We start from the raw sequence: 19,618 nt of genomic DNA, 5'->3' as shown, positions 1-19,618 counted from the left end.
TTCAAAATTATAATAAAAAGAAAAAATTATTTTTTGTGGATTTATAAGTTTTTTTAGAAGTGATAATTTTAAGTGAAATTCATAAACATATGCTATCAGTCATATATGGTTATGTTTTCTTACACCACATATTTTTTTTTTAACACTCCTCAAAGAATATATTATTGTTATACGCATTATAATATGAGAAAATAATTAACATTATTATATGAAATGAAAGTTACTGTACAATTTTTGCTTTCTTTTTCAAACATAATATTGGAGAATGTATATAATCAATCAATATAGGTTGAGTATCTATATTATTGAATGTACACATATAGAGAATTATAAAATAGTGTTATACACAATAATTGGTGATAATACATCAATTGTGATTGATTTCGATTTCTATATACAAAATCGTAAAAGTGCGAGCTCTTTTTCAGAGGTAATTTTTCTTTTCGAAATCTATTTTTATGCCCCCCGAGAAATTTATAACATTTTAATGCTGAATATATGATTAATTATGATAAATTTCTTATCGCAATACTAAATATCGTAATAATTTATATTTTGTCACTATTCGAAAATCTATGCTCTCTCTCTCTCTCTTTTAATATACATTAAATTAAAATTTAGGTAGCATGATTTTAAATTGTGGTGAGTAACAATGAAATTCGAGAAGAATGTAAGGTGGTTTATGACTTGAAACACGCTTTCACTTTAAAATTTCAGTTATACGGTATTAATACACAATTCAGCTTATAAGTTTTAATTGCTGAATTGTGTATTAATACCGTATTATTGCAATTTTAAAAACAGTGATGTTGTTGAGTTTTAGTATAGCAGCTTATTTTAGAATTTTATATAAAATAATCAATTTTAATATTATAAATATAATCTTGAGAATATTTTTATTTTGCTTATCACTTTTGTCTATTCATAATTATTTGATTAATTTTCATACTTCATTCAAATTCCAATTACAATGTATATAACAGTATATACATACATGGAATATTGCAAATCATTTACCATAAAATTTATATAATCACAGAATTAAGAATTCAATTTCATAAAAAGTGTGATAATAATCTAAAAGTGGGATTAACATTTTTCAAGAATCTTTTGAATATTACTCATAAAATTTTATATTATGCAATAATTCCCAACTATGTATTCGAAATTGCATTAAATTACGATTACTAAAATTTTAAATTAATAAGTTATAAAATACCATGGTTATTTTGTAATTCATGCACAAATAAAATACGTACATACTACACTTTTAAATAATAATTATATTTTTATTGAAAAAAAAAGCAAAAAAATAAAGGAATATTATTTAAAATTTATGAAGAAACGAAAATGAAAATAAATAAATAAAAAATACCTCTAAGCATATTGGCTGTATTCAAAGTACATTTTATATACTAATTTTTTCATAAATTATTAAAAAATTCTCATATTATAGCAATAATGTGCTAGAAATTGAATTTTAACTATTATATAAACTAACTTTCTGTAAATAAATTAATGAAAATTTTTAATAACTCCCTACGTCTCTCTATTTTCAATAACTCTCTTTTTCTCCGGAAAATCATGTATAAATATGTAGAAACGTCCAGTAAGTTATTCCGTAAAAAAAAAAAAGAGATTAAAATCGAATGAATTTGAAGATCTGCCCTGCGGATCAATTTGATTTTGAGTTCTCCCAAAAATATAACATAAAAATTTTGATTTATTTAATTCTCTCATTTTAAAATCACCGTTTCCCCTCTTGTGGTTACATTTTTTGAGTATAAGTACTTTTACTTTATAATAATTTTAAATTGAATATTATTTGCTCTTGCACATCATTGTTATATATGTAATTTTGTAAATGATTTAATTTTTAAACTATTCAAAGGAAAGATTGTGCTTCTCAATATTCGAATGAATTCTCTTTAATTGAGTTAACAGTACAATGCAAGTATATTACCATAATGTTGGTGAATTCTCTTTAACATATAGTTAACAAAGCGACGGCGAATATTGAAAATATATAATAATCCTTGGTTTCGAAATTCGGAATTGGAATAAATTACAATTCATAAACCGGGTTCTTCTTGGAATATTACAGAATTTTAACATTACGAAGTATTTTAAAATAAAATTCGAATATATTCAAAAAAAAATTTTTAATTTGAATTTTAGGCAATTTAAGTGTAATTTACCGTAATTTACTTGAATATTATAATTTTTTATCTAATATTAAAAATCATTTTTTTCTTCGAAAAAAAAAATTATTTTCAATAAAATATTTTTTTACAATGATCAGCGAGAATTTTTTTTTTGCTAGTATTTTGAATTTCGAGTTACTCATAGTTAATTAAATCGTAAGGGGGGGTAACAACTCCTTTACCAACAAACAACAATAAACATATAACCAGGGCTCTTATACAAAAAAATTAAATAAGAAAAAAATCAACAATTTCAAATTTTCTAGCAAATATTTGCAAATATTCTTAAATGCGACACATAAAGAATATTATGAATAAATTTTAATGCAAAGGGGGGAATAGAAAGCATTTTATATTATTAGAGAAATATATATGTATAAGATGGAAAGAGACAGTAATATGAACATATTAATATGAATGAGAAAAAAGATGACTGTTATGAAGATAATCATTTAAGAAAAATGCATAAAACATTTTATTTAAGAGAAGTTGAAAAAAGAGAGAGAAAAAAAAGCAACATTAAAAACTTCCCAAGAAGATTGGATTGGAATTGCATTTTTTTTTTTTTGAGAATGCCTAAAATTGTGTTGAAATTCTCAGCCGTTATTTCATAAAGTGTTTTATATGTATGCAAGTCAGTATATTTGTGAATATTTTTGTACCCGTAACTACTCGTAAATAACTGGCTAGTGAATATTTATAAATTAACATTTTTTTTTTTTTTATAATGATTGTTATCGCATGAGAGTTTTGAAATAACAAAAATGAAAAAAAACGTAAAATTAAATTTTTTTTCCCCTGCTTATATTGTGAATTTTCAAGTTATTTTTTATATATGATTTTGAAATTGAAAGTTTTAACAAGTCATTTATGTCACGCTATATTATTGTAGATTCCAATTAAAGTTGTTTTATTTGCACAAATATACAAACTCTTAATATACGATAATCAAAGTTGGATATACCTTGCTATACATGCACAACTATATACGAGTATTTTACATATGGGCTTTTACATATAATAGTTTTGTTAAAGATTGCATTGAATAGGCTTTTGAACCGGGATCTCAAAAAAAAATTATGTCTGATATCATGCTAACAATTATACATACTTAGTAAATTAAATTTAGAAATATTTTATGAATAATTACTATCAAAATGAAATCAAAATTAAATAGAAAAAAAAATTATGTGAAAAATATTATAAAATAATTTTTAATAGTAATTTTTAAGTAGTCATTCTCTGATTCTGAAATATTTATTAGTTCCTATGTCGGTTTTCTAAACAATTTTCTCACATTTAATATTTTTTCAACTTTAAATTAGTTGAAATTAATTAATTTTTATATATAGATTAAAAAAAGTAAATAAAAAGGGTCTTCCTTTAAGAGTGTATAACACTTTAAATTTATATAACATTCCAAGCATATAAAAATTTCCGATTACATTATTTATTGAGGATGAGATCTTGAAAATTCTTAATATTAGATTAAAATTTAAATTGAAAAGAGCATAGTTTTCCTTCTTGTATAACAGTTTTCGAAATAAATGGATATATTTGTCTTGCATAACAGTTATAAATGGTATTCACGTTCCACTTACAAACCATTCTTTAACTCATTTTCAAACTAATCTCAATTAACTAAATACTTATAATTTTGAAAATAGTTCAGAGAGTCAAAAATTAAAACACGCAATAGACTCGAGAACAGCAAGTTGCAAATGAAAGTTGGATTGAAAGTCTTACAAAGTGAAATAATATTTATAATAATGTAAATTAATCACAAACAATATAAGCTCAATTACTTCATTCCAGAGGTCCAAATCACATTAAGGAGACTCCGAATATTAGTACATTCGATTTTTAGGCCTACCATTGTGTTTTTTGTTTAAAATTTTAAAAATTTTTTGATTTATCAATTTTTAAGCCTATATAAATCTTAAATTAATTTCCACTTAGTTTCTGTTTTTTTACATTTTTGAAGGTAAAACATTTTTTACACTATTATAAAAAAATATTTTTTTTTTGTTTTCATTTTTCTTATACATATACAACCAGTCAAAGTAACTTGCGCAGGTCAAAACGGCATACAACAGAAGACCATACAAACAACAGTAATTATTATAAGAATAAAAAAGTAATAAATGAGCAATAAACACAGAGAGAAAAGAAACAGAAAAAATTTTGTAAAAAAAAAAAATTTTACACTTGTAAATTTAAAAATAATCTGACGTAAATAATGTATGTATGTAAGTATATGCATATATATATATATATACAAATGAATAAAAAAACAGTTAATTTTTGATAAAATATTAAAAAAAAACAAAAAAAAAAATAGCAGTTAATTATCCTTACCGCGATTTGTTAATTCATTGCCAACATTTTTATTATTTTCATCTTGACCTCCAACTGGTGTACCAGGTGTACTATCAGAATTATTTTTTTCCCACGAATCCATATCATTATTATTATTATTGCTGTTATTATTATTAACATTATTATTATTGTTATTATTATTATTTGTTATTGTTAATGGATCTTTATGATATGAATTATGACGATTTCTACCATTAACAACATTATTAATTGCATTTGTTGTTGCTGTTGTTGTTGTTTGACCACCAGGAAATGTTGCATTACGTTTGTGACGTCCTTTTGATTTTGGAAATGCAGCCAATATATTTAACCACCATTTTGATTCTTCTGGGCATGTACCTTTAACAAATGTTACACGATCTGGTGCTGTTATTGCAACAGAATTATTATGACCGGTAACATCTTCAGCTGTTGATACTTCAAGTACACGTGTCATATCGATACTAGCTTGTGGCACTGTTTCAGGCTACAAAAAAAAAATTAAATTAAATTAATAAAATTTATAATAAAAAAAAAATTTTACATTATTTTGTGATGTAGTAGAAAATATTACTAAAACTATTTAAATTTTTTCAGTGTAAAATCTGCACACTAAAAGAAAATTTACTGTCATTTTATATTTTTTGTTCAATCAATGTTGTTTCTCGGCAATGTTAAATTTGGAATGTCTAGTTTTCAAGAACTATCAATTTTTCGAATATGTAGAATATTATTTGATTGCCCTTTTAAGATATTATGCAATTTTAAAGATATTATGAAATTAACACTGAAAAAATAATTAATTTAACTGAATTAAAAATTTTATTGCAATCTGCAAAGCTCAATATTCAGAAATTTCATTTCTAAACTATAAATTTTGTGTTTCATACAACCTAAATTTTGAATAATTTTTTTATTATTGCTTGTACAAATAAATATTTGCATTGAGTTGTTATTAAAATATGAAATGCTTTTATGGCTTTTATGTCGTCTTAAAAAAATTAAAAGTTGTTGCAATGCAATTTTCCATTAACAACAAAAAATTTGCACAAAACAACCTCATTATTTTGTGAAGTTACAACATTGCTGTTGTTTTTTTGATTTTACAATTGTACTCATAAATTAAAAAATTCGAATTATTATTAATGCTACCGTTCCAAATTCTTTGTCATAATTATAAGTTTTAAACAAGTTTTTTTTCTGTTTTCTTACAAAATTTCTGTTCATAAAAATTATTTTTTCATGTTTTGTTGGTTTGAACTTTTAATAATTGGTTAAAATTTTAAAATTTTAAAGGATTTTGATAAATTCATTCGCGATTATAAATATTATGTATGTAAGTACGTAATTTCGGTTTATAATAAGTTCCTTGAAAATTACTTCACCAATTACCTAAAAACTTACAAAAGCAATTTGAAGGTTTTTCGTTTTTTTTTCTCTTGTGTTTGTCTTTTGAAAACACCCAATAATTAAATTCCTTCCCAATGAATTTTCTTTTCAAGAAAATTATTATATAAAATAATAATGAAATAATTGTATAACAGTTTAATAAATAAAATACAGGAATAAGAAAAACAAAATTAAAGTGAATGTCCCTGAAATTTTTGTTTTTGTTTTTTTATTTTCTTAGCATAAAAATGCTTTAATTATGGAGCTTATGCGCGCGCATACTAAATTTTGGTTGGTGCATTTAATGACGAAGAATAAAGTTGAATTTAATGGAAGAGATTTGTAATTACATTGTTTTTAATAATGTAAACAACTCATAAAAAAATAATAATGTACTAGAGTTACATAGATAACAAATTTTGTGATTGTAAGCAAAACGCGACTAAGTCAAAATTTTTGTAATATTCAGTTTTGTTTGAAATTTGACTTCTTTATGGTATATGAACGAAATTATAAAATATGGGATCGGTAACCAAAAACGACTAAGTCAAATTTTATGATTTTTAGTTTTATTTGAAATTTGAATTCTTTACATTTTACTGTACAGCCTGTCAAAATTTCATTGATGTACTTCAAATAGTTTCGGAGTTACAAGAAAAACTACTACTTTTATTTAGTCTACAACTCTACATGTTTATTGGGATCTTGTACGAGTATAAGTATATATAACAAATTATTTTCAGTGTTTTAAAGATTTATCAGTAGAGTATAATTCACAATATTAAATTTGGACCGGTTTTAAAAGTACTTGATTTTATTAAAATCAAGTACATTCTAAATTTTAAATCAATTTTAAATTTCACGTTTACACAATGTACTATATTATAATTTATAACTCATATATGTATGTATAGGAATGTTATGTTACAGTCTTAAATCGTCCACCTCCCTTTGCTAAATCTCTCCTTTTCAAATACATTGCAACATTGTACACACAAATATGTATGTGGAATATTGGTGATTTAAGCCCCCAAACAACTTGTATGCATGTTAATTAAAAATATAAAAAATTACAAGAAAAAAATAAAAAATTAAAATATTATTTTAATTTGCTTAAGTAACCGTAAATCAAAAGAAATCTCGCCGATTACAAAAATTTCGTAATTTATCACTCATTCTCCAAATATGTAAGTACAATGTACCTGTATGCATATGCGTATACAAATAAATATATATGCATCTCTATCTCACATGATAAATTTAAATTTACAATAATGCCATATATAAGGTATACAGTAATTATTATGAAGCCAGTTATTCTTGAAATTAATGTCCAAATTTATGATAAAATCTTTAAATTTAATTGATTTTCGAAAAAAACAGCAAGAAAAATTTAAAAGAAAACTAAAAACGAGTACTTAAATGATATCTTAACTATACTGCTTGTAAAATGTTTTCTGCAAAAAGGGATCAAGGAAATATCTTAAGGGCTTTTATCTTTCAAAAATAACACAAAAGAAATAAAAATAAATGTTATCATACTTGACACTTTATCAAAAATATTGCAATTTTATGTGATTTTTTTTTAAGATTTTTTTTAAAACTTGATTATTTTCATAAATTATAAAATATTTCGCGTAAAACAGGTACACAAAATAATAATTTGTATAATATTCATGTATAATTTTATACTTATATACAGTTACAATAAAAATTTTGTATAATATACGCACATGTGAATTTGTTCATCACATAGTTCACATACAATATGAGATAAGCAACAAAAATTCAATTTTACTAGGACAGTGTTCTGAAATTTCAGAACAAAATGTAGATTTCAGAAGTCTAATTACTGTAGAAGATAGTAATATCAACTGTTATACTAAAAAATGGCAACATTTTATTGTTATTCTGAATTTCATTCTCATATACTTTTGAGACTTTACTAGACAAATGATTTCTCTCTTATGAAAACAATATTTCCACATTTTAATAAATGTAGTTCTAACTTAGTACTACATTATAATGAATCATTTTCAAACTGTCAAAAAAGTGTGTTTCTGAAAATGTAGTACGACTTGTGGCGTTACGCTATTGTAAAAAAATAATGGCAGCACAATCTCAAATCCAATATAAAATATTAAGTAAAGAAAACAAAGTACTGCCACTTTAGGAATATTTTTCGAATTACTGCCGCCTCACATAATCTTAATGTAGTTTTGAATTTTAACAAAAAATATTTTTTTTTTAATTTTCAAAAACACCATCTGCTTATAAAAGCATGAAATTAAAAACTCGAAAGTGACTCATTTGTTTCTCCAATTAAAATTTTTATTTATTTTACGTCAACATGCAAAAATAATATTTAAATTTTTCTACTTTCTTATTTAAGTAAATTTTACAAGCAGAGATTTTTTCTAAATACCAAAACAAATAATTTTAATTTATTATTGTAAAAAAAAAAAAAAAAACTAAAAAAAAATTATTGTCAGAAGTGGGATTCGAACCCACGCCCTCATTAGAGGACCAGAACGCTCAGTTTAACCTTACTTATAAAGGTAAGAGTATTTATCTCTTGAGTCTGGCGCCTTAGACCGCTCGGCCATCCTGACATATGAAACAAATCATTCTCAAAATTTATTACAAAAATTAAGTATTTATTCATTCAAGCAAATTTAAGTAGACAACTCTGAAAAAAGCTTTTTTTTTATTTTAATTTTTTTTTTTGTTTACTTAAGTAAAATAAATATTTGTGTTTAAAAATAGAATAAATATTAAATTCTAAAAATGCTTAAATAACAACCTTGAGTATATACACTTTAATTATGTATATTTTCTATATAGACTCTTGTGTATGAGCAGATATAAAAAAAAATATGTTTCTGTAAATAATACTATCGCGTTTTCATCTATAAAAAGGAAAGCTTTCATATATTTTTTTTTGTCAGAAATAACAAAAGAAACGCTTCTCTGTAATCACAAAATTATTAAATTTAATCTTTATTATGTACTTGAATAAATTTTATTAAAATATTATCATAAAATTTAAGTGTAATTCATAATAAAATGGCAACACTTAAGATAAAAGATTTTATTTTAATAAATTAAAAATGTGTACAGTTTGTTTTTAATGTATTTAACTCGTATAAATATTTTACACTCATCTCATCCAAAGAAGAACTCAAATAAAAATTCTCAGAGTATATGAAATTGGAGAGTTACTCAAAATTGAGACAAAATTTACAAACATAGTGCCAATACAGGAGTGATTTTAGTACAAATGTCTCTTCTATTTAAGTAATCAATATACTGGTAGTGCAAAGTTGCGGCTCAATAAGCCGAAAAAAAATTTCGTGAGCCAAATTTCAAAAAAATGAGTAAAATCTAGAATAAAAGGGCGAAATTGAAGCGTTAAATTGCTCCGTAAATATAAGCTTTATATTTAAAAATTATTTTTAAAATTATTTTAAAAATAATTTTAATAGGAATGAAACACGAAATAAATAAGCAATAGAGTCGAATTTAGAAGTTGTAAAAATGACTTAGTTTAGCCCAATCGGTGAAATTGGGAAAGCAGCTGAAAAGTTTCAACTTTTATAAAAAACTTTTCACTCAATTAGTTCGTTTCCTTTTTAATGAAAGTTACAAAATTTGTAAGTGAGGGCTTTCTAAATTCTAGTAATTGATGGCTTTCCCTCCGCCCGATTTTAAGAAAAATGATCTAACGTGAGGGTTGTACTCGTATATATAACACTTTTATTTGTATATTCGTATTTGGCAAATAAATATTTTTATCTAATTGCACCCCTTTAATTAGGAAGACTACAGAAAAAAAGGAATACTTTTGTTTGGAAATGTGCTGTTTTATAAGCCAATTTATTATTGAATTATAAATTTAATTTTTATTAAATTAATTTGAATAAATAAAATTTGACATATTCACACAGTCATACATTTACATATTATGCTAAATAAATATAAGTATATATATAAGGAAATTATTTAATTTTCAATAAAAATGTTGAAAATGAAATAAAATTTCAATTAATAAAAATGGAACACGTGAATAAAATTCACGTGACTAGATTTTAATACAAGTGATAAGTTTTATTTTACTTGTGAGGTACATAACATACAAGAGGATGAAATGAGAGATAAATAAACCGAAAAAATAATAAAAATAAAAAACAAAACAACTTAGGATTTGACATAGTGTGTAGACGGCATAAACTTTTAAAAAATTACCATAACACAAAGTTGTTCAGTTTTTTTTTTTTTCTGAAATGAAATGATTCAATTTTATTTTGTTAATTAAAATTCAGAAGCTTGTTATTATGTCTTAAAATTGTATAATTTAAAATTGATCAATTTAATTAATATGCAAAATAAGAAAAATTGTATTTTAATTTAGATTTTTATAAAAAATAGACCGGCTGAATCATAGTATACAATATAATTAAAAAGTATAATAATTTTAAGTTTTTGGAATTAAAATAGTCATGACGACATTTGGAAAGGGAGTAGTAGAATTGATGGAAAATGTGTTTGGTTTAATTGATATCCCCTAGTTTTATTAACATTTTTGAGTACACACAAGTAACTAAAAATAGCATTTTACACCCAATTTGATTTCAGAGCTGCTGACTATGAAATCTGGATCAGTTTCATAATAGAACTAAAATTCAAAACTATTACTAGAGAAACGAACTAAGATTAAAATCAATTTAAAAAAATAATTTAAAAAATCAATCAACTTACGTGTTCATCAACAGAATACGTCAATTCACCATCATCATATAAAACGAACCATCTTCTTTGCCATCTCTGCAAATTACAAAAGAAAAAAAAAATATTCATAAATAAATTAAAGAAATTCTATTTAAAATTCAAAATTTAAATTACAAAACTCAATATAAAAAAAAATATATATATTTATAATTTAAAAGAAAAATTTGAATTTAAATTCTTTGTTAATTTGACCTAAAAAAATCATCACCAACTAACTTCATTATCATCTTCATTTCAATTAAACACATTTATTATACTCATATATGCAAAAATCCAATTTATTATATTTAGATTCTCTATAATATAACGTTATACAATTAGAATAGAATATAAAATTAGAAAATCTCAATAAAATCAACAAAAAGCAAAATACTGTTATATAAAAATCAATTTACAGTTCAATCACATTAAAATTCAAACGTAATCTTATACATATACACAAAACACAGCACAAAAACATAACAATAACAAAAATAATAATTATTATTGAATAATAAATGATTCTTTGTATCATAGAGTTGCCAACTAACATATGTATAACACATTATTATATTTATGTATAACAAATTATATGTGTACATGAAATAAATATAACTTTCAACTATTATCGATTCTTATCTAAATTTACAATTTATTGATCATAGTAATAATCATCATTAAAGTCAATAATATCAATATCGATTATATATATTATTCGATTTTATTGTACATATAAAATTTTGTTCTTGTTTTTGTTTTCTTGTACTATATTAAATTGACATGTAATACAGAGTGGAAATAATTTTAAGTTGTAAAATTCATTTTATTAATAAAAATTTATTATAAGGCACAAATAGAAAAAAAATTTTACAGTATCCAATTGTAATGCTTCTGCAATTAATGTAATACGGGTTAATAGAGAAGGGAGGATGACAACGGAATATATTATAAAAAGCGATTACTGTTTAAAAGCTCTTAATTTAAGTAATTAAATTTGACCAAAATTTGATCTCAATTCAATTTTTCGTTTTATATTCTTTGCGCACTATTGTAACATACTTTACCCAGAAAAGTAATCTAAAATAATTGAGAGAATTTTAGGAATTAAAAAAATTTTTTGTAAGAGAAATCTGTTATACACAATTAAACACACTATAACTTATAAAATTTCAACTAAATGTTTGACACTCATGTTTGACACTCATGTTTGACACTCATGTTTGACACATTCCTAACTCATCTCAAATAGTCTTTTATACTGGATTGATACAAATATAGAAGTATTATACAAGTAATTTATAAGTTATAATTAATATAAATTAAGTTTAACATATATTTTGCTTAACATAATTTTATCGTCTTTAGTAGTTTACTTTCCCATCTCTCCTATAACGGTTTTCGGCAAAAATCATACTAAGAGTTTAGCTTTCTCATAAGCATATTCTTCTTGCAATCAATTTTGGCAAAATAAAATTCTTTCATTGTTGAGTGATACATAATATTTCATTTTATATGACCCCTAATGAATGATCCCCTTTTTCGGAACACTACAATTATCCGACACTGTATAACAGTTAAATATTGTAATACTATTAATAAATTGTTCTATTTTAAACAATTGAAAGCGGTACTTCCTTATTGCTTGCGTAATATTTTTGCGAAAAAAAAAAACAAAAAGAAAAAAAGCAGGAATACATGCTAGTTCAGATCATCATACATACAAACACATGTATATACATACATATGTTATAAATTTTTCAATAACATAACAGTAATACCGCAAAAATTTGTAACTATAACAAGAAACAAAAAAAACTCTAAGACAAGATAATTTTAGATTGATTTTCAAAATAATGTTTATGGATGCATAAGATTTCTGTATATATACCTAAAGTTTGAATGTGTATAAAGTTATACTTGTTATATAAGCAAATATTGCTATTGTTATTTTTTGTAATGTGATTTGTTGTTACTTATTACCCAGTTCTGGTTTATTTTTCTTATTATTTTGTTTTTTTTTGTGGTATAAAGCTATAAGGAAGATGTGTATTGCTTCAATTGAAAATTATTATACGTGGTTTCCAAAGGGAATACCATAATATACATATATATAATGGTACATAATGGTAAATAAGTGATGAACAGAAAAAGAAAAATAATTCACAAATTCACAATATATAGGCTATGGTATAGAGCCTAAAAATATTTTGTTTTTACATATCTGTAACTATAAATTTCAAAGAAAACATCTTGTTATTTTGTATAACTTAGATTTTTTATAACAGTAACTGAGTTTGCTCTCACTCTCTCCATTTCCCCTCCTTGCTTACGCAGTAAATTATTACGGTATACAGTATGTTTGTGTACTACATAAGTATAAAACGCAACACAATGAATGTAATTTAATAGAAATACACGCGGTTTTTAAAAAGCAATTCATATTATTTTACATATACATGTAAAAATATTTTCAATACGTATAATTATTAACTATAGAGTATAAAATACCGTTCGGTAGAAAGTATACAATATATTAAGTAGATTGATTGATTGAATGCATATTAATAATTTAAAAAGTAAGATATGTCAAAACAATATGTCAGTTAAATTTTATTAATGTTGGTTTATATTTAAAAAATATATTTGTACATATACATGTGTATAACAGTTATACAATATTTTATATAATCTTATATTTAGTAAAAAAAAAATGTATGTAGGTATAAAGTTAAATTTGCAATATAAAAAAAATTGAATGAAGTTAACTGTAAAAATAATTTCAAGATCATGCAGAATATTGATAACCAAAAATTATAACAATATTTTTTATTCAATATAGAAGAGAATAAATACGAAATAGCATGAGTACCTATATGAGCACGTATAGGTATATAATAATTATTATACGGCTATATATACATAATTTGGTTTAATCATGAAGATAATATGCATGGCACAATAAATATTGGTATAGAAGTGTGTTGTAAAACTTTTACTGAAATGTTTTCGAAGTATTAAGCAACATAAAAAAAACATTAATTCTCTTTTAGACTTTGTGTACATCTGTTTTTCTTCTTGCAAATATTCTGCATTATTTTGATTGATTAAGTATCTTTTTTAATGCATATAACATTATGTATTACAATATATATATGTCTACATATTATTTATTACGTATACATATTTCTAATTTAGTTATTTTACTTATAAATTTTTAACCGGAAATTATTTACCGTAATTTGATTTATTATATTATTGGTAAAATATCAAATTAATATTATAGAAAATCTGTGGTAATTTTAAGAAGCATACGTATATGAGAATTATTTTCTATATTATATACACATATGTATGTACAACTATATACATATATACGTACATATAAATTGCAATATTCTAGACAAAGTTATATCACATATCTTTAATATAGCATTGAAGTAATTCAACGGTGCATAATATTATAAGAGTATAACACTTTCTAAAAGTATAACAGTTTTAATAACAGAATCTTACACAATAATCATAATAGAAATGAGTAATTTCGCATAATTATTCCGATCGAATATTTTATATTAATAGGCTTCAGTTTTTTTCTACAATTATAACAAAATTTTCATACTTTCCACTACTTTGTAGTTATTGAGGGTAAACATAAATATTTTAAAATTATTTAAAATGAACGCACTATAATATGTTATGAGCTTATAAGAGTTAAATAAATAAAGATATAGCTATAAGGATTATAATACTTAATCGAATACAAACACTTAAAGATTTTTAACGAAATTCTGTTATACAGGAGTATAAAAAATTCAAATTTAAATTTGAGCTTGTCTTTTATATAATATTTCACATAAAAATATAAAATCATCTACCGGAATAATAATATTGTGCTAACTACATTTAAAAGTGTTATACATTTGAAATGTTATATATTTAATGTATTATACATCCTTAGGCATATATTGTAATTTCCTGAGCGCATTGTCCTTTACGTTATCATTTTTAATTGCATTAATTTCAATATTTCAATAAATTTAAATTACACTAAAATTCTATTCCTAAAAATAACAAAAACTGTTATAATTATTTCAATAAATTAAAGAATAGAATTTGTGCTCAACGATATTTGAATAAATAATTCAAATCTAATTTTCTGTTCTATTTCAATAAATTCTAATTTATTTTTAATATTCATTTAGAAAACCATCATTATTTGCCTTTCCTTAGAATTCTAATCATCGTAACAAATTCGCAATATGTAGAACAAAAATCTTCTGTGCAATACCACAGGCTATAGATATCATAAATTATTGAAAATCAAATCTAAAAAACTTCCTTCTGGCTAAGAGCAAAATATTAATTTTTTAAAGTTACTTTTCTATTTTAAAATAAATATTTATTCAAAAATATGAAAAGTTGACATAAAATCCATAGCCAAACGACAATGATATATTATGCAACATTACAAAAAAATGTCATCAAAAACAAAAAAAAAAAAAGAAATGGTGCTTTTTCCAGTTTTCAATAAAATACACAATTTAAATTACATTTTATAATAATAAAATTTTATATTTTATTATACATTCTAATGAATTCCCTATTAAAATTTGGCCTATTTCTTAGCCCACATTTAAAATTCTCTATTAAAATATTTTTCTTTTATATAAATTTTATTTACAGTAATTTATACAGGGTGATTCTGTAAAGAGTATGTAAGAGTTTAATCTTAATGGAAATTTCTTCATGCAACTGCAGAACAGATGGATGACGTAATCAAAGGAACGTGTTAAAGGCAGGAAAATTCATTAAAAAAATTTTTCTCCTCGAACTGGACTCGAACCAGTGACCTACCGCTTTCTAAGCGGACGCTCTACCAACTGAGCTACAGAGGCATGAAGTATGTAAGAGATAATCAAAAAGAAGTTAAATTTTTTTTTGGAATTTGCAGCCAGAACTGAATAATTTTCGAGAAACAGTAATTCTTAAAAAAAAATTCCCGATATTTCAACTTATTCACAATCATCTAGTAAAAAGAACGACTCCAGTAAAGGTTGAGACTTGAAATTCAAAGTATGCAAACTGCGGTATTGCATACTTTTGAGTCTTGGATATACTTTTGGAATGACAAGTGTTAAAAGCTTCGAAAAATTTGACTTTTTTGTCAAAAATATAGTGCTATACAAGAAATCATAAAAATTAATTGTAAAAATTCCTTATATCGTATTTGTGTCAACTGAAAATCATAATATCGTATTTTTTTTGAAAATCACCCTATTAATACCTACGGACGTACATATTATTGTGTAATATCAAAAATATCACAATTTCATATTAATTTTAAGAAACTAACGTAACTGTCATACAATTATTGTGATTTTTACCAACTCTACAGTGTGGTATTTTCTTAGTTATTTCCATTTCAAAAAAATAATCACTTATTGTGAGTTTATTTTTTTATTTTTTTTTTTATTAGCTGTGATCAAAATTTATTTAATTTGTTTTGCATTTTGATACCTACTTTTTGTTTGTATTACTCAATAGCATATATAAAATATAATATGTATAGAAAATCAGAAACAGTTACAAAAGAATAGGAATTTAGAAAAAAAAAAATATTTAAAATAGAATTTTTCGCCTTCCATCTCAAAACCAAAATTGTCAATAAATTCATACCACCATCGAACATAATAGAACATAAGTCACTCACGAAAATAATAAACAATCAATTGAATGAGAAAGAGAAAAAAAAAATAACATAAACTTGATGACTGTCATCAAGAATGTTATTATTATCACAGGAGAATATTGAGGTGATCATTATAAATATACAACATGCCCGTATAATAGTATTCATTTTAATATAAATATCGTAAGTTTAAAAAATTAAATTCTCTTTTAAATGTCATATTTTGTTTTGAATCAAAATTCTATTATTAACAACATTAAAATGAATTTTAGTTGAAAACTGAATAGAAATTTGAGAAACGAAATATTTAAAAAAAACACATTAGATATAAGAGAGATTAAGAAAGAGATTACTACAAAAAGGGGCAACACAACACAAGAGAGTGTTGTGTTGTAGTGACAAGAGTACATACTTGCATGCTTGCAATACAAATACAAAAATAAAATTTGTTTTTAAAAACCGTCCCAATTCACCATAAGCATGTATTAAGCGGCAATAAATAAAATAATTATAAGTTGACCATAATTTTCTAATGTTTATATTGATTAGTGGTGAAAATATTAATTAATAACAGGGAATAAATATAGTTTCACCCGCTATAATACCCCATTAGAATAATATGGGGTATTAGGAATTTTGAAAAATTTTCGGGAAATTTATTTATTTTATGTAAATAAAATGAAAATAAGAATATTGTGTGGAATTAAATATTACTCTCCTCTCACATACTCAGAATAATAATTACTGCCATGCACATTTGTTTAACTTGATTGACAGCAATTTTTTAAGAATCAAATACCCCAGTAAACCCTATGATGCTGCAATGAAATTAAAATTTTTCATCAAATTAAAAAAAATAAAGTTTATTTTCTCATTGTGTTAACAATTTTATTTTTGTTGTAATCTCTAATAAAATCCATTTTTTTTTTTAATGCTTAAATGAAAGAACTGGAATAACAACACACAGTTACATAAATCGGGGAAAAAAATACCAAAGATTCTCAATTTTGTTTTTTTTTTGGCTTGTTTTCATTTTTAACAACAAATTTGATCAAAGATCATTGTACAACACATTTATTCTATTGTTGAAATCACTGTTTCTTATTTTTTTTTTTTTATTTTCTTATTATTTTTCTAATGTTTTTTGTCATCATCATAAAGAACCCATAAAAAACGACGAACTGTTAAATCACCTGAAGATAAAATGAGAGAGAAAGAAAAAAAAAAAAAGAATATAACAAACAAAAATCTGTGCACAATTTTTATTTTAGTCCAATTGACATAATTTTTGTCACCCATAGAATTAATATAACACTTTTTTTTTCACAATTATTTTCACTTCCTAGTTCATATTTAGACTTCTAAAATTTTATACATACAAACATATTTGTATATATAGATTGCATGTAACTGGCATATATTTTACATATTACATATTTGTTCATCAATGTATATATACATATTTTGTTATAATATGTATGCATGTATGCCGAATTAATTTGAAATGAAAGAGAGTTAAGGATAAAGATAAAAATTGCAAATGACACAACGGTCGTGCTGCCATGTCACTTTATAGAAAATTACAGTAATAATTTTATTTTTTCTCTCATTTTGTTTGTTCTTTTAATTTGTATATTTTATGTTGTGGTGGTGAGTTTTAAGAGTATACGATCGGGCGCGCGAATCTATTCAAAATAGATTTGTAATTTATTTTTGTTCTTGTTTTTTTTTTTTCTTATTTTATATGTTGTATGTTATGTTATGTAGATGTTATTTTAATTTGGTTTGTTTTGTCTTGTGTTGTTTTCTTTTTTTTTTTGTATTTTTATTGTATACAAAGTAAGAAAAACATTCTCTTCTTCATGGTACGTTGTTAATTTAGAAAAAAAAGAGAACTATAATAGAAGTTGTTCTAATAAAAATCTCAGATAATGGTTTAATGGTACTTTTTTTTTTTTTGAAAATCTGTATGTGATTTGAATTTTAAAAATTTGAATTGAAATCATGAAAAAAAAAAAACAAAATTTAAAATCAAATTTATTTTATGATTATTTTCAATTCATAAAGAACTATTTTAAGGAATTTTAAAAACAGGATCTTTAAAATACATAATAGAAAAACTATGTACACTAATTGAATTTTTAAAATATTTTTTTTTTTTTTGGTTTTATCGATCTGCTGTTGTTTGAAATTTAATATTCTATTGAATTAAATTAATTAAATTTATATATAAATAAATTTTAAAGGTTAAATAAATTGAAATTTATTATTTGATCTGTTCAATTAGTATTTCTAGTGTGCAATAATGTAGTGCAATTGCTTGGATTCGAAGTGCTGGCTCTAATATGAAAGCATATTTGAATTATAAGGGGCTTAGGAACTACATATATTCAGATAATTTGGAATACAACATAAATTTCGATGTATTTTTGCCTTTTTTATGAGTTGCAATTGATTCTGAAGATAAAAAAATTTGGATAATATCAAAGCCCGGCCGAAAAACCGGGTTAAATACCCCGTTAAGGAAAAAAAGATGAGAAAAATAACACATCTTATTACAAATCAAAATCTAATTTAAATATAAGTTCTAAGAATTTTGAAAAATTATCAATTAATTATCAAATAATGTGTTATAACAATAATGATTTTTTATTATTTAAGTCTTATGATCGCCATATGGTCGAATTTGGAGAATTTATACCACATTATGAGCTACATTATTATTCATATTATTGATTTATATTAACTATAGTCGAAAATTTCAGATTATCCTGAATGAATGTAAATGTGTAATTGAGATTACAGTATGATATTCTAGACTTAAGAGAACAAAATTAATTTGAATTCAAAACGCTCTTATGCAATTTTTTCTTTCTAAATCAGTAACAAGTATATTTCTTGCACTAAACTTAATCACAACTTAATTAAATAAAATACAAAGTTATTTTTAAAATTTTCATTAATATCATCAAATACTTATTATTTTTAATAATACTAAAATATTATGATCCTTAAATTTCATTAACTGCAATTTGCTTATAAGTTTATGAACTTTAATTTTCAATTACGACAACTATATATACGACTCAATTCCGGAATAGATTACTATCAATATCCTGTTTAGCTCAACTATTACATAGCATTATAAATTATGGTCATATTTTATTCTTATTATTCAAAATCGTCAATAAAAAATAAACTATTAATTTTT

General features: G+C 23.3%; 1 protein-coding gene and 1 non-coding gene across 3 annotated transcripts in view; both read right to left on the bottom strand.

Annotated features, from left to right (window-relative positions):
• LOC129610688 (protein outspread) overlaps positions 1 to 19,618 on the bottom strand; it is a 181,523-nt gene that overhangs the window by 80,271 nt on the left and 81,634 nt on the right. For both annotated transcript variants that reach the window (XM_055523337.1, XM_055523336.1), the window contains exons 2-3: positions 10,710 to 10,775; positions 4,563 to 5,049 (exon numbers count right to left, since the gene is read on the bottom strand). In XM_055523337.1, coding sequence (XP_055379312.1) covers positions 4,563 to 5,019 — 457 coding nt within the window. In that variant the 5' untranslated portion in view covers positions 5,020 to 5,049; positions 10,710 to 10,775. The remainder of the gene's footprint in view (positions 1 to 4,562; positions 5,050 to 10,709; positions 10,776 to 19,618) is intronic.
• Positions 8,438 to 8,563, bottom strand: Trnal-caa (transfer RNA leucine (anticodon CAA)). Its single transcript has 2 exons — positions 8,526 to 8,563; positions 8,438 to 8,483 (listed from the first exon to the last, which is right to left on the bottom strand). It is a non-coding gene; the product is annotated as a tRNA-Leu (tRNA).

This window comes from Condylostylus longicornis, unplaced genomic scaffold, assembly GCF_029603195.1.
Source record: "Condylostylus longicornis isolate FDR11 unplaced genomic scaffold, ASM2960319v2 ptg000046l, whole genome shotgun sequence".
NCBI lineage: Eukaryota > Metazoa > Arthropoda > Insecta > Diptera > Dolichopodidae > Condylostylus > Condylostylus longicornis.
This window is presented reverse-complemented; position numbering and strand designations above follow the sequence as displayed.